The following is a 14,680-nucleotide window of genomic DNA, read 5'->3' as shown; positions in this document are numbered from 1 at the left end:
TAGATGCATCCAAAGGATTATTATTCATATGCCTCAAATCACCCAACTGAACAAGACAGCTTTCCATAAACATTTTACATGCCGCCCAACGACCATAGACCATCACAAACAGACTCGATACCGCTAAAACTGAAATTCAGAACAAGATGTGTGCTGCTCAACGCATTTTTTCATGCCCATCGGAATCTGACAATCTATGAAAATATGCCAGTTCTCAGGTTCCCAGCTTGTCCAAGAAAACATATTTAATAAGAACACACTTTCAAGCTCAAATAATGACTCCCAAATCTAGTGAAAATGCTGCCAAGAATGTCATGAATTTGAAATTTGAACAGAAATTTCAACCTTAAATTTACTGAATCATTTGATTTACAATTACAAATGGAATTCATACAAAAAATAAACAGATGAGACACGCGGGATGACAACAAAATAGAATCCCAACTCTAGATTTTCGACTCCTGACTCCATTATTACTAACCAAAAGAAAAAAAGAGGCTTGTGAAATTATACAGATAGAAACATGTTGAATAAATGACAATTTTTAATAGTGTAGCGTGTTTTGCAGGGTTCTAATATTCACTTGAGAAAGAACTTCCATACATCTCTATCAGACATCTCTTTAACTAAATGTACTCCAAAAAAACCTTCCTCATCTACCAGATTTCTCAAAACTCGTGCTCCATTGTTGAAGCCGACGTAGTTCTTCTTTGTGGCCAAGTATATTACTCCATAAGGAGGCCTCAAACACTGGTTATAGAAAAACAAAGGGGGAAGTATCAGATATGAGATGGTAAAAATAGTTAGAACTAAACAAATGCTGCATTGGAATAATAAGAAAAAAAAAAATCTAACACAAGCAATTTCATCCCATGAGAAAGCAAAAGTGTGGAACATGGTCCTTCAGTATCATAAGGCATCAGCTCCAACCATGTGACCCTAAACACACTCATCTATGATGATATGATAAGGTTGTGCAGGAGCATGTGAAAAAGTTCTCAAAAAATTCAGAAGGTTCTTTGTGCAACCTAATTATTTTGTCAAGCATGCATGGAGAATTCACAAACCATTCAAAATTATCCCCAAAAAATGGAAATAGTTATGACCTTAAGCATGTTAATATGATCAGGGGTTGTTAGTTAAATGGATGTTGCATTAGCAATGCATCTTCTTAGATTAGGAGCAAAGAGATTGAAAAAAATCAAGAAACTAACCTTTTTTATCAGTGCATACAACTTCTTCAGTGAGGTCACCGAGTATGGGATCTCAGTCATCAGAATAACATCATAGCCACCTTCACCAGAATCCATCTCACTAGCCCTCTCCCATGCTCTGCTTCCAGAGAGCTTCCTTGATCGCCTTGAGGAAAATTCATGTCCTGTAAGGCTACCATCATGGCTGCTGCACCCATCCATGAAATCCTCCTCAGAGAAGCTCAGGTTCATCCCAGTTGGCACTTCCGACCCTTCAGTCCTCACAATGGATAAAACTGTGGGGAGTTCTTCCCAGTCTCCAGCATAAAAATGCACCACTGGGGCCAGAGTTTGCCTTGATGGAGTCAGGGGACTCTCTGGCTGTCGGCTTTGCTTGTCCCGAGCCTGCTCCAGATTTGCCAGGACATTTGGAATAGTTGTGCATCTAATTGCTTCTGCATTCAGGTCTTGAAAGTGCACTGTAGAAGCTCCCTGTAAATTGGTTTAAAAAACTGAATGAGATAAACGACTTGTTGATTTTCTCTAAAACATATTTTACTTTTGACCATTACAAATATTTTATAAATAGTATTATATACCAATAACATATTATACTTAAAACTCTTAATGAGACAAAATATGTAATTCATCTTCCAAAGATTTTAAGAAATGTATATAACTCAAAGTTCCAGCATGAATGCATCAGAATGTGGGGTTTATTCCAAAATTTGGAAAAATATAAATAGGTATACAGAAATTTCCCTTTGCAGTAGTATACAAATCGTGATAATGAAACATCCAACCCCATGGAGGGCCAAAAAAAGAACCCACCTAAATTAGGTCTGTTATTCCTAGTTTGAAATTCAAGTAAATAACACAATAATGAAAACTAAGATGGAAAGACCAGATCAATTAGCAGAATATACCTTTAGGCAAGCAAAAATTCCAGGAAGTCCATAGGTGCAACCAAGCTGTAAGAATCAACAAATAGAAAGAAATATTAGCTCTCATTTTCCATTGCAAATAATCATAAATAAAGAGATTACTATCAACTATTAATGCAGTAAGGAAAACAGAGGAGGCTATAAAAGCAAGGAGGCTCCCATTATCCAATGACTTGAGGTACAAGGGTTCACAACATGATTACATTCAAAACAGTGGCTTAGTTAGAAACTTGAAAAATGGACAAGAAGTCCTTTAAGAAAGATCCATTTCGAAATTGAATGGAGCCCACCCATTCAGCAAATACCAAACATTCTGTAACCCATAAATTGGTGCTTGCTTTATTAGAAAAGAAGCAATTTGGAAAAAAAGAAAAAAGATTAAAAAGAAGAAAAAAAAAATGTAAATATGGCACTACTTGTAAACAGAAGAAGCATTTTCAAGTTGCTCTTTGATTGGATGATGCTGGTCAATCTTTGATTTTTTTTCTCTTCCCCAGTAGTTTGAAAAGATATACATTTACATTAAAATAAAATAAAATAAAATAAAATATTATCCTATTTAATCAACAGCAGACAAACATTCCTTAGGAAGGAGCAGTTTTTTGAAATATCCACGAAATCATGAGTTCTAAACTCTACAAACAAAAACATGACTATCCAAAACAAAAAAGGAATTTTTCATTTTGAAGGTTTGGACAGACCTAGATGTGTCATTTTTATACCTTCTGTAGGAGGAAATACTAAGAAGCACTTGTTCTGGGAAGTCCTTTTGCTTTATTTACAGGTTGGACATTTTCCATTATAAATGAAGGATGGAACATTGGGATTCAAGCTTGGATGAGCAGAGCAAGTTCATTTATAGGACAATTGTATCAATTTTAAGGAAAATGTAAAGATGTAAATAGACAACATAAAAATTCAGGTAACCAGACAATGGAAAACCCAGCAGAATCATAATGCATGAACCCATATTGTTCAAGGTAAGAAACCTTAAAATCAAATGAATATATTGAAGATAATCTGATTGAATAAAGCATGAAAAGGGAAAATATTTTTCCTCTAAAATGAATTACCTCAAGTACCCTTTTGCCTCTAAAGCTCAATTGTCCATCACGAATCTCATGCTTAAGAACATTAACAAGATCAATAGAGCTGTCCCAAGATTTCAGTGATCCTGCAGAAAATGAAACAACATGATATTTTTCCAATTATGAAGCTGACTATTTGATGAAGGCTCAACAGTACTATTCACATATTTCACAACATGTCAACATAAAAATCAAATTTAAAAGACTTAAAATCTAGATTTAAATGTACCTACCTTCAGGTTTGGAGGATATCATTTCTGAACCATTGAACCCAATAATGTCAGCAACACTGACTCTCCCCTGAAAGAGGAAGAGAAAGGACTTCATCAAGCTTGTGATTTGGGGTGTGATACAAATAACATATACTAACACAAAATAGAAGCCCCAAGTTTCCAATCATGATATTCTGAATCTACAAGACACATGCATTACTTTTGAAACTTAAGCATAGCTAAAGCACTCTGCATCAAGAAATATGTTACGCATGCAAAACCTAAGCTGCCTCTGAAAAGCTCATGACAGTGTAATAGTTCTAAAACAGAATTTTAAAATAGCAAACTCAAGTTCCACTTTATTTCTGCCCTTCCAAAGAAAGGCAGAAACTGCTCATGAACCAACTTTCTCCCAACAACAACCCACCGCTGCCCTACAGTCCCCTCAACACATACTCCCACCCCCACAAAGAAGGCTCTCTGTGTTTAAGTGTCGGTTTCTATATGAATTAACTGATGAACAAACCATTTGTTAAGTTGGGCCATTAACTGATTTCAGAAAGTTCTGTCTTTTAACTTTTAAGTGCAAGTTTCATGTGGTGGGAATGTGTTACCTTTTTTTTCCTCCTATCTTGACCTACATCTTGTGCCCATGTTGATGTGCTTATCACATAAATGAATTTTGAACACCACTTAATTAATCTTGCTCTGATGTTCCAGATGAAAATTGACGGATGAACAAACCATTTGCTTAGTTAACCACTATCATAACAAATTCCCTATGAAGAACTTAACTTGTCTGAACAAGATAGGAAAAGAATGCCCACTGCTGATCAATGCATTATCACAGAACCGACATTTGACATACCTTGAAAACATGTAGCCCTTGCAAGTCTACATTCTCTCCGGCATACTTATATGGGTGAGCCATCTGAAACACAAAAAATGAGAGTTAGAATTTGTTTGCTTTTTTTTTTTTTTTTATCAGAGGCAAGGATTAGAATTTGAATTGCAGAAGTAACAAATAATATTTCTTTTTTCTTTTTTTGATACTGTTGCAATTAAAGTGGGGAGATGATATGATACAGATGTTTCATATTTTTTTTTTTAAATGGAGGTTGGAGCAATACCTTTGAAGGGAGAATCTCGACAGCTGGAGAACAAAGATGCACATCTCTCTCAGAGATGGAGGACATGCTGTGGCTTCCCTTGTCATGGGCCACCAAGCCAGGCAAGCACTGTGCCAGCAGTGATGGTGCACGCATTGTGGCTTGATCCTTTGGTGTCTCAAGGTCTTGAGAAATAATTACTGCAACCCAACACTTGAACATAAGTGCATAAACAAAAAAAAAGAAAAAAAAGAAAAAGAAAAAAGAAAACCTATTAAGTGTTTAGATAATCTCTGAAGAAATCGAAAATCCTAACAACAGACATCTTAAAACACCATGACAATAACCGATCTATTTCCATACTTCAAACTCATGATGCCTTACAGATGCAAAAATCATTACAAGAAACCTACTGAATTAAAAAATTTAAACAATCAAGTGTCGACATTGAGATTACCTATAAGCTGATCCGATTATGAAAAATAAAAACAAGCTATTGCACTCTGAAAAGAAAGCTAATTGGACTTATTCAGAAATTGATAATTCAACTAGTATGAAAAAAGATGTAGAATTTTAAACTACCACTCAAAAAAAAAAAAAAAAAAAAGTCAAAACAATCCCCCCCAATTCTTTCAACAAACATCAAGAAAAATACAAGAAACATTTAGTTGAGTTACAAAATATAATAATAAAAGGAATGATTCTACATTTATAATTTTTTTTTTCCTTTTAATAGAAAAAACCAGTCGCCTAAAAAGGACAAAATTCTTGAAATCTTACACAAACAAACAACACTTCAAAACAAACTTCAGTTCATAAAAGGCTCTAAATATAACCTAACAGTTGGAAAACTCGACAATTTCATCAAAACAAGACTAATCCACGTCTTCAACCACATCAAGGATCAAAACTCGGAAACAAAAATCAAATACAACAGACACAGACATTAAACCCCAAGAAAAAGGTTGAAACAACCCAAAAATTTCATCAACACAAACACTAACCCACATCTCCAATCACATCAAAAAGCAAAACCCAGAAGCCAAAAACCTCCAACACACCATTATCAGATACCACCAATACTGGAATCAGAAGAAGAAACCTCACCAGAGAAACGACAGAAGCGATGATTCAGCAGAAACCCAAATCGAAATTTGAATTGAACGAAGAAAACCCAGAGAATACTTCTTATAAAAGAAATAATCAACGAAAATCAGCGATCAAAGGGAAAGCAATTTCAGAGAAATGAGAATCGTCCCCGCAAAGTCAAAACTACACCAAAACCAAAGTTCTCTGTAAGAAGCTTCGGCTCGATTTCGATTTAGATTGAGAATTTCCCAAAATGCCCTTGCCTATGGGATTAATGTCGAATGTGACAATTTTGGAATATTCCTTCAATTATTCTAATTATTTTTTTTATTCTTTACATTAATTATATATATATATAAATCCCTTAGTATAAATAAATTGACCTTTTTAAAAATATATATATTTTAAAATTGAGAAAAAATAAAAGAAAGAAGAAAATAGAGAAAGGAGTGAAAAAAAATAAAAAATATATTTAAAATTAATAAATTATTTTTAAATTATGAAAAAAATTATTTCATATTTAATTAAATTAATACAAAAATTGCTTTTTTAAAATTATGATTTTAACTTGAGCTTCTTTTATTAACTAACAAATACGGATTTAATTTTGACAATGGAGGGGGGGGGGTAATTTTGTAAATAGAAGAAGAGGAGAGGGTGTTTTGACAAGACCCGGGTTTGGTGGGAGAATGGGCGTGGAAAAAACGGCGGGCATCGGTGGCGGGTGGAAGTCGTCCCGTTGGTCTTTCCCGTGTGACACGGAGTCGTTTAATTCTTACCCACGTGGCTGACCAGTTTTCCCATCTCATCTCCCTTCCTGCCACCTCATTTGTTGGTACACTTTGAAATCTTATTCACACCCCTGACGTGGCTAATCCCTACCATTTATTATAAAAAATGATATCTTCAACATTAAACAATAATATTTTAAAATAAAATAATCCCACGGCTAATCCCTAACATTTATTATAAAAAATGATATCTTCAACATTAAACAATAATATTTTAAAATAAAATAATCCCACATTTTCAATATGATTTTACCCACGTTTTAGAATTTTTGTCATATCAAAATTATTCTTTATTTTTAATAAAAATAATTCTTAAAATACATTTTTGACTTCATTTTAAAATACATTTAAAACATATTTAACAAATTTTTGACAAAAAAAAATGATTTTTTGAAAATTTATTTTGTCTTTTCAATTATTTTAATAATGAATAAAAATGTGAAAAATATTTTTAAAACTTCTACATTATCCGTATATGCATAGTATTTTCACTTAGAATATTATATCCATATTTGAGTTTAGAAACGAAATTTATTCTTAGAAACAATTGAGTTCTATTCTTTTAAGTTTTAAACATTGTTTTTTAAAAACATTCTCTATGAATCTTCGTAAAGTCTTCGAGCTGTGTGGTAACATTTTCAAAACTAGTTTTGAAAAATAATTTTTGAAATTGTTTTTTAATATTTTGTAAAACAAAAATATATTTGAAAACCTAAAATATTTTTAACTTATTTTTAATATTTTTAAATATCTTAAAAATAATTTTTATGTATATTATTTTATTTTTAATCATTGTATATGTTTATATAATTATTTTTTAAAATATTCACCAAAAAAATAAATGAAAAATAATAGAAAATAATTAAAAGATGTTGTTTAAAAACATTTTATTTTTTGTTTTCAAGAATAGAAAATAGAAATTAATTTTTTATTGTCAAACGTGTTTTCTTGTTTTTATGTTTTGAAGAATAAAAAAGTATTCTCGAAAATAATTACTAAACAGGACTAGAGATCATCATTAGAAATAGACCAAGAATGAGGATATATTCAAAGACTTTTACAAAAATTCTTAATAGAATTGAGACTAAAGTTTTTCATTCTTCATTGATTTGTTGGATTTGAGAGGAAATCATTTGAGTTTTTGACATTCTGGTATCTCCTCTTTCCCATGGCAGTGTATCTCCCCCTTGGGGCATTCACATGTTTCCGGATTTAATCACTTGTGTTCTTCACCATCCTCATGACCTCAACACTCACCTTCTTCTTCCAAAACTAAGCTCTCAATGCAGCTGTTCCTTTTCACAGCCCCTTGCTGGTTGTTTTCTTGGTTAGCAGCATTCCAACTGCTGTTTTCTTGCTGCTTTATAAGCTTCCTGGGGTTGAATCTTCACTGGTTGTTCTTGTTATAGAAGTTGCAGCATTCGTAATGGCAACATACAGATAGTTTTATAGACATATATTTTGTTTTCCTTGTTGGGTTTTTGAGATTTTTTTTCGGGTTTTCATCAGTTTGTGTTAATTTGCAGATCCTCTGGAAAGGATGTGTCGGTTTTTCCCAACTGACGATGCCCTGAAATGGCTGACATCCCCCTATGTAACAGTTGAAGTTCTTGAAGGAGAAGAGAGACAGTATGATTCTGGCCGGCAGCATAGGGATGAATTGTGAAGGTCCCTTAGGAAGAAGTTCTTGCAATGAAGGGCAATGCTCAGAGCTTCATCAGATTCAAGATGACCATTGTTACCATCTCTGTTTAATATGATATTTTCCGGGATTCTTAGGGGTTTCCATGGCTCTTTTTCCACAAACTAAGAAAAGAATAGCCTAAAAACTTGAAAAACACTTCATATCAGCAAAATTTAACTTTTGATACAAATTTTCATAGCAATATGAGTAAACTAAAGGTTTGTGTATTGTTCGTCTGTGCCTATTTAACTTGGGTTCTTGCCCTACCGGAAAATTTTCGGCTCTATAAATACACAGCTCTATAGAATGAGAAGTCTTACAACCATTCTCCTCCATGGAAATGCTCAGGGAGCTTGGTCGAGGAAGAAATCATCTTTGTTGAATTCCAAATCGACCCCCTCATGGCCATCAAACTCATCAAGGCCTAACAATGTCTCAATAGGAAGTTCTTCATTTGATGCAAACTCCTCCAGGAAAATCTGATTGAGAACTTTTTCTTCTGTTGGCTCTATAATATTGTTGTCTGAATCTGAAGGCACTGTTTCCTCGGAAGTTTTGGCTGGTTTGCTCAAACTTGAAGGCGTGGTGCTGGTCCTCCAGACACCCTTCTTGTTGCTTCTTTGCTTCCATTCCAGGATCTTTGAAGCTGTTGATCCTGAAGTGAACACAAGTCTTCTGCTCACTTCATTTGGGTCGGTTTTCCTGTTGTGGGGTCCTGATGCAGCATTTGTCAGGTAGCTGTTCTTGCGCGGAGACATGGAGAAGCAATCCCAGTTTCCAGAACTCCAATCGGGTTTCTGTTCGAATGGCCAGAAAAGCAGCTCATCCGTGTTGAAATCCTCCAAGTCCTCAGCTGCTGAACCACCAGAACTCGATATGGTCTTGTAGGATGGGCTAGGAAAATCAGATGATTGGAGTGAATCCAAAACTGACCCTGAATCTGAAATCCACTTGAAATCCTCCTCATCTAGATCCACTAATGACACCCAAAAGCCTGTTCTGTCCGAATCCAAACCCCGAAAACTTGGTTTTAGATGGGTGATGAGAGGGGTTGAAGGACTTTCAGAACCTGCAGATTCCTCAAAGGAAGACACAGAACTCTCAGAATAGATTACAGAGGAAGAATCAGCTACATCATTTTCTGTTGAGCTCAGCAGCCAAGTGACTACCTCTTCTTCTTCCAAATCTTCCTGCAAAATTTTTTCTGCGTCCGGTAAGCTTTTCTCAAGAACCAAACAAGCCTCTTCTATAGGATTTATCCTAGACCCATCAAAGAAACCGATGCCTTTCCCCGAAGAAAACCAGAGCTGCCTTGATACTTGTAGCCATGAAATCATCCATTCATCAAAAGATAAGGGAGGCCAATCATACAATCTATACTCAGAAAAAAAGGATGCTGGTGAGTAGCAATCCGAAGACAACCACAAACTCTCATTTTCACCATTGCAGCTCTCCTCATCAAGCCGCTTACCAAGATCACAGTCATCTTCTATCACTTCTGATTCAGGGAAAACAGCAGCTGCCTCAGGACCCATCCGATCAGCTCGTACTCTGGTTTGACAACATGTGTTCTTCTTCTTCTTTTTTGCAGATGAAGAGGAACCTTCATTCACAGAATCAAAAAAGCCCTCTCTTCCAATGAGCCCCATTCTGTTGGAGTTTGTTGGTCAAGATCACAGTTACATTGGGTTAACCATCAACATAAGGAAACACCAACAGAATTAAAAAAAGGAAGGAACAAAGCTCAAAGAAACCACATTAGACCGGCAACCAGTGAAGAAATCGAAACAGATTAAACAAAGGAAGGAAAATACTTTAAAAAGGAAAAAGACAAAGACTTAGTTGAGTTGATCAACCCAACACCTATAAGAAAAAAACAAAACAGATGATTTTGTGGACTGAAAACTTCAAATCTGAACATAGAATCAGAGATGGAATACCAAGTCAATGGACTGTTAACATCAAAATTCAAACAAAGGGTATGAAGACCAACAACCCAACCACCTAGAAACTATGAGGAATTAGATTAGATTAGGTCAACAAGAAGCTTCTTTTTTCCTGGAAAAAATAAAAAAAGGAAAGTTTAACTTTACCATAGGAAAATAAAAGGCCATCTATGGAATCACAGAGCACCTAATACACAATTGACAGAAAAATACTGAACTGATGTTGATGATCCAAAAGGGTATTCAGCAAAATCTACCAAAATTCAAACCTTAAGGGTGGAAATAGAAAAAAACCCGAAAAATATTTTGACTACAAGGCTTATGCTGAGGCATCCTGAGTAAGCAGATGATCCAAATGAATGAAACACTCAAAAGGGTCCAAACCAGAGTCGCCCTAGCGTAGAAGTTAAGGCAGATTGAAAGAACCACATCCATTCAATTCAGCAACATCCCAATAGAATTAATGGTGTAGACAATGATTCTGATATTTTCGGACTGTAACAACTCAAGAACACAAATTTCGAGTTTGTAATCCATTCTATAAAGATTTCCTCTCAGCCTATAATCATCAAATCGGTTTTAGTTCTTCTACTAAATGAACCTCATTATATAAACATCAAATAGTTGATACCATACGTCAAATTCTATCCACAAAATAGAAAATTCTTGCAGTCAAATATTGTTGTCACCATCTTTTCCTTATCACCATTGTTATTCAAATCCAACAATGATGAAGGGCTAAGAATATCAGTAGAATCCCTTAAAATAATCAATAAATTAAGATAAACAACCACACCAAAGATAAGGAAGAACCAACAATCAGTGGTTTACTTATTGTTATTTCTATCACTCTTAAGAATCAAATCAACAAACGTTTGTAGTGCTACTTCTATTCAGCAAAATGCTTTGCTTATTGAGATATTTTTCGGGTTTCATGAAATTAAGAACATTTATGTTTTTCGTTGAATCATACAAACCCATACAACTAAAAAACAATCGAACCATTCTATAAAGAATAAGAATTAAAAAGTGGGAAAAATTGCAAGTAACTTCAAGAACAAGTCTGCACATTAATCTAAAAAAATTGAAAAATGAAATTAAACCCATGTCAGCTATGGATTAAATACTAAAAAATAAATGATGATGAGATAAAAATACTACTAAAAAAAAAAAAAGAAGAAGAGAAAAATGTCACCTTGGAGGCAGAAACCCTAGAAATTTATGAAATCTAGGATAGGAGAGTGTCATAATGTTGTGTCTAGATGATCAATGTTCATATACATTGGGAAAAAGAGTTAGTTGCCAAAACTGGATTTTCCAGCCTCCAATTGATGTGGGGCTTTGCCCAAATTTGACACCCTTATTTACCTTGGATTCTTTTACCTTAAAAGCACATGTGGCACTCATAAAAAAAAATTATTTTTTGAGAAATATTTTTGTTTTCATTATGAAAGATAAATGAAAATGGATTTAAATCAGTATATTTCACATGCTAGGAATATAAATGAACATGAAGGTAAATTAGAGAGTCATGTAAAAAGAGGAATCAAACTTTTAATAAAAGTGGGTTTTGATTTTCATTGCTCAATGAAAAATATATTATATTTTTCTATATTATTCCATATTCTAATATTCTAATCAAGTCATAAAAATGTTTTAATAGAGGAAACATTGCATGAACACCCTTTGAGATATCTAATAATTACAATTTAGTCATTTGGAATTTTTAAATATTATCGGCACATCCTTCAAAGTTTATTCTCCATGATGGTTAAAAACCTTTAAATATGTTTGATTGATTGAATGTAATATCAATATAACATGAAACATGATAAAATAAGTAATAATATATCCTATTATTGGTGATGGGAAAAGATAAGTTACTATATTTTATATTCAATCAAATATATGATCTTTTATTCAATCAAATATAAGATATGATTGGTGGTAAGAGATATCATTCATCCTTTTTATATCATTTCTTTGAAAAATTTGTTTATTTATTATGGATTTTTTTATATTACTTATTTTATAAAATATGTATTTTTATTATAAAATCAAATTTATGATTAAAAAATAATTAAAAAGATATTTATTTATTTATTTTATAAATTAAATATAAATATAAATATAAATATAAATATAAATATAATATATTCAATTAGATATATTATTATTAGATTTAATATTTAAGGATATTATATTCAATTAGAAATTATATCATAATATAGACATTTTTATGTCTAATTAGATATGATATCTTAACATATATACATTCTATCCTATTTTGCCAATCAAACATGTTATTGTATTTTATTTATTTTTTAACTGTTTATCATATTTGTTTTGAAACCCCACCTAAACTAATTTGACAGTTCCTTTCTTTTAATGTTATTTTCTTTCTTTTCATTTATTTCTTATTGAATATTGTTTAGTAATTTTAATTAACGTTTTATAAAATTAATTAATATTATTCATTTAATTAAAAATTCTATTTAATTAAAATTAATTCCGTTTGGTAATAGGTTTTGTATTAATTAAAACTAATTAGATTTTGTATATAAAAATCTGTACACATTTAATAATAATTAATAAGATGATATGATGAGATTGAATAAGATAAAATATGACTACAAGAGTATTTTAGGAATTTTACATAAAAATTTAAAGAGATATTTTAGGATTTTAAATTTGGGGCTTCAATTTTTTCTATTTGAAAATTTAGGCTTTGATTTCACAAATTGCATATATATATATATATATATATATATCTGGAAATTTGTTTCATTTAGGATGTGCACACAAAAAGATTAAGAAAAATTGAAAAAATAAAATAAAAATAAATTTAGTGATTTTAATTTGTATAATTTGAAGTTAATTAAATTTAATCTATTTAATTAAAGAATATGAGAATTAAAGTTCCTTTACTTAGATAAGGTGGTTTCAAATTTTCAAATTTGCATAAATAGGAAGTTTTCTTATTATAATAGAATTTCTAATTTAGAAAATAAATGTTATAGAAATTTTCTTAGACATAATTTATCTTTAAAGGTTATTATCAAAAGGTCTAGTAATTTGATAGAAATAATTTTTTTTAAATATTTACTAAATAAAACATTTATTAATTGGAATTGTGTGAAAGATTATGAAAATAGATGTTAAAATTTGAGAGTCAAGATTTTATCAAATTTATTTTTGGATAAAATGCTCTCATAGAAATTTTAAATTTTTCATGTTAACATTTTTTTCATGACAATAGGGTTATACTTAGGAAATACATACTTTTGGAAATTCTCAAAGAAAATAAATTTATTTACCAAGGTAATTACTAATATTTTAAAAGTTCTTAATTATTTTAAAATATTGAGTGGGAGAGGACCATTGACAAACCTATAGCCTCCAAGATCAAACTCATCTTGATTTTGGTCATATCATCATTTTAAAGATGAGATGGGATGGTCCAAGGAATTAAGAGATATGAACTATCATGTTGGATGAGACTATATATATTTATAGTAAGAATGACCAATCTTAAAGATAAAACTCTTTACTTGGTAACATTGATGCAAAGAATCTTCGTTACATACTTAACTTAGACATGAAATATTAAAATTGCCTAAAGTGGTCCCACTTGCATAGGCTAAAGGTTAAACATAAAGGTATATTAATCAATGCCTTAGGATAACTTTTAAAGTTTAAGGTGGATTAATTAATTAGAGAATGTATCTAACCTAGTAATAAGCATGACCTACTGATTGGAGCCAAAATATGTGTTCTAATGGCACATATTTGATATGATTTGTGCACCAAAGGATATTCAAATCACTCAACTTGACCTAAATCGATGCTAAGGCCCTAGCCATGAGTTTAATTTATACTTTGGAGACTTATCTCAGGTTCAAGGGAAGAAAATTGTGCAAATTGAATGACTTTAGATTTTGAAAGATCAAGAAAGGGCTAAATGAGGAAATAAGTGAGTCAAGACTCATGGAACGTAAGGAAAGGCAAGATGAGGATATCATGAGTTTGGAAGATGAGAAATGAACATTATGGAGTAAGAAAGAAGGCAAGAAAGCATGGGAAATGAGGCAAGAAACAAGATTCAGCTGCATGGAAATTTAGAACTCAAAAATCTCATGACATTATATACTCTGAATTTGAGGACAAATTTAGAGCATGTTATGGAGTCCATTATATACATACTATATATCATTTCGAAGATCAGGAAGTCAGGAATCTAATGCTTCAAACGGTGTGCAAATCGGAGCTGAAATGAAGAAGTTATGACCATTTGAAGACAACTGCACCAACATGGAGGGTCATTTCGAAATTCAACTTATGAATTCGAAATCCACTTCGAAATGATACCAATTTCGAATTTACCCACTGCCACTTTGATGTTCCGCTTCCTCTACCTCGGGAATTGCATCTATTCAACTTATGAATTCGAAATCCACTTCGAAATGACACCAATTTCGAATTCATCCACTTCCACTTTGATGTTTCACCTCCTCTACCCTAGGAATTGCATCTAGAGCACTCCATCTGCCCTAAGTGGACCCCACATGACTAGAAATCACCATTTTATTATTTTTTAATCATTTTTAGGAAATTATTTTGTAAT

General features: G+C 32.3%; 2 protein-coding genes across 2 annotated transcripts; both read right to left on the bottom strand.

The window, feature by feature from the left end:
* Positions 1-326: 326 nt before the first annotated feature.
* LOC100257747 (uncharacterized) lies at positions 327-5,868 on the bottom strand. The gene is made up of 8 exons (XM_002264192.5): positions 5,654-5,868; positions 4,568-4,746; positions 4,306-4,368; positions 3,459-3,525; positions 3,211-3,311; positions 2,120-2,164; positions 1,215-1,685; positions 327-750 (listed from the first exon to the last, which is right to left on the bottom strand). The coding sequence occupies exons 2-8, from the start codon at positions 4,700-4,702 to the stop codon at positions 580-582; spliced, it is 1,053 nt and encodes a 350-aa protein (XP_002264228.1). The 5' UTR covers positions 4,703-4,746; positions 5,654-5,868; the 3' UTR covers positions 327-579.
* A 2,376-nt stretch (positions 5,869-8,244) lies between these two features.
* LOC104879452 (uncharacterized) lies at positions 8,245-10,566 on the bottom strand. The gene has a single exon (XM_019219786.2). The coding sequence runs from the start codon at positions 9,757-9,759 to the stop codon at positions 8,455-8,457; it is 1,305 nt and encodes a 434-aa protein (XP_019075331.1). The 5' UTR covers positions 9,760-10,566; the 3' UTR covers positions 8,245-8,454.
* Positions 10,567-14,680: the final 4,114 nt, after the last annotated feature.

The sequence above is a fragment of the Vitis vinifera genome, chromosome 5 (genome assembly GCF_030704535.1).
Source record: "Vitis vinifera cultivar Pinot Noir 40024 chromosome 5, ASM3070453v1".
NCBI classification, from domain to species: domain Eukaryota; kingdom Viridiplantae; phylum Streptophyta; class Magnoliopsida; order Vitales; family Vitaceae; genus Vitis; species Vitis vinifera.
The sequence above is the reverse complement of the archived record's forward strand: the minus strand, read 5'-3'. Positions and strand labels throughout refer to the sequence as shown.

Bases quoted from the DNA above. Each gene is read 5' to 3' on its own strand.
- LOC100257747 (XM_002264192.5), bottom strand. From the start codon at position 4,702: ATGCGTGCACCATCACTGCTGGCACAGTGCTTGCCTGGCTTGGTGGCC. The intron at 3,312-3,458 runs GTAGGTACATTT...CATTTTCTGCAG, and splicing joins GATATCCTCCAAACCTGAAG to GATCACTGAAATCTTGGGAC. The intron at 1,686-2,119 runs GTATATTCTGCT...ACCAATTTACAG, and splicing joins GAATTTTTGCTTGCCTAAAG to GGAGCTTCTACAGTGCACTT.
- LOC104879452 (XM_019219786.2), bottom strand. From the start codon at position 9,759: ATGGGGCTCATTGGAAGAGAGGGCTTTTTTGATTCTGTGAATGAAGGT.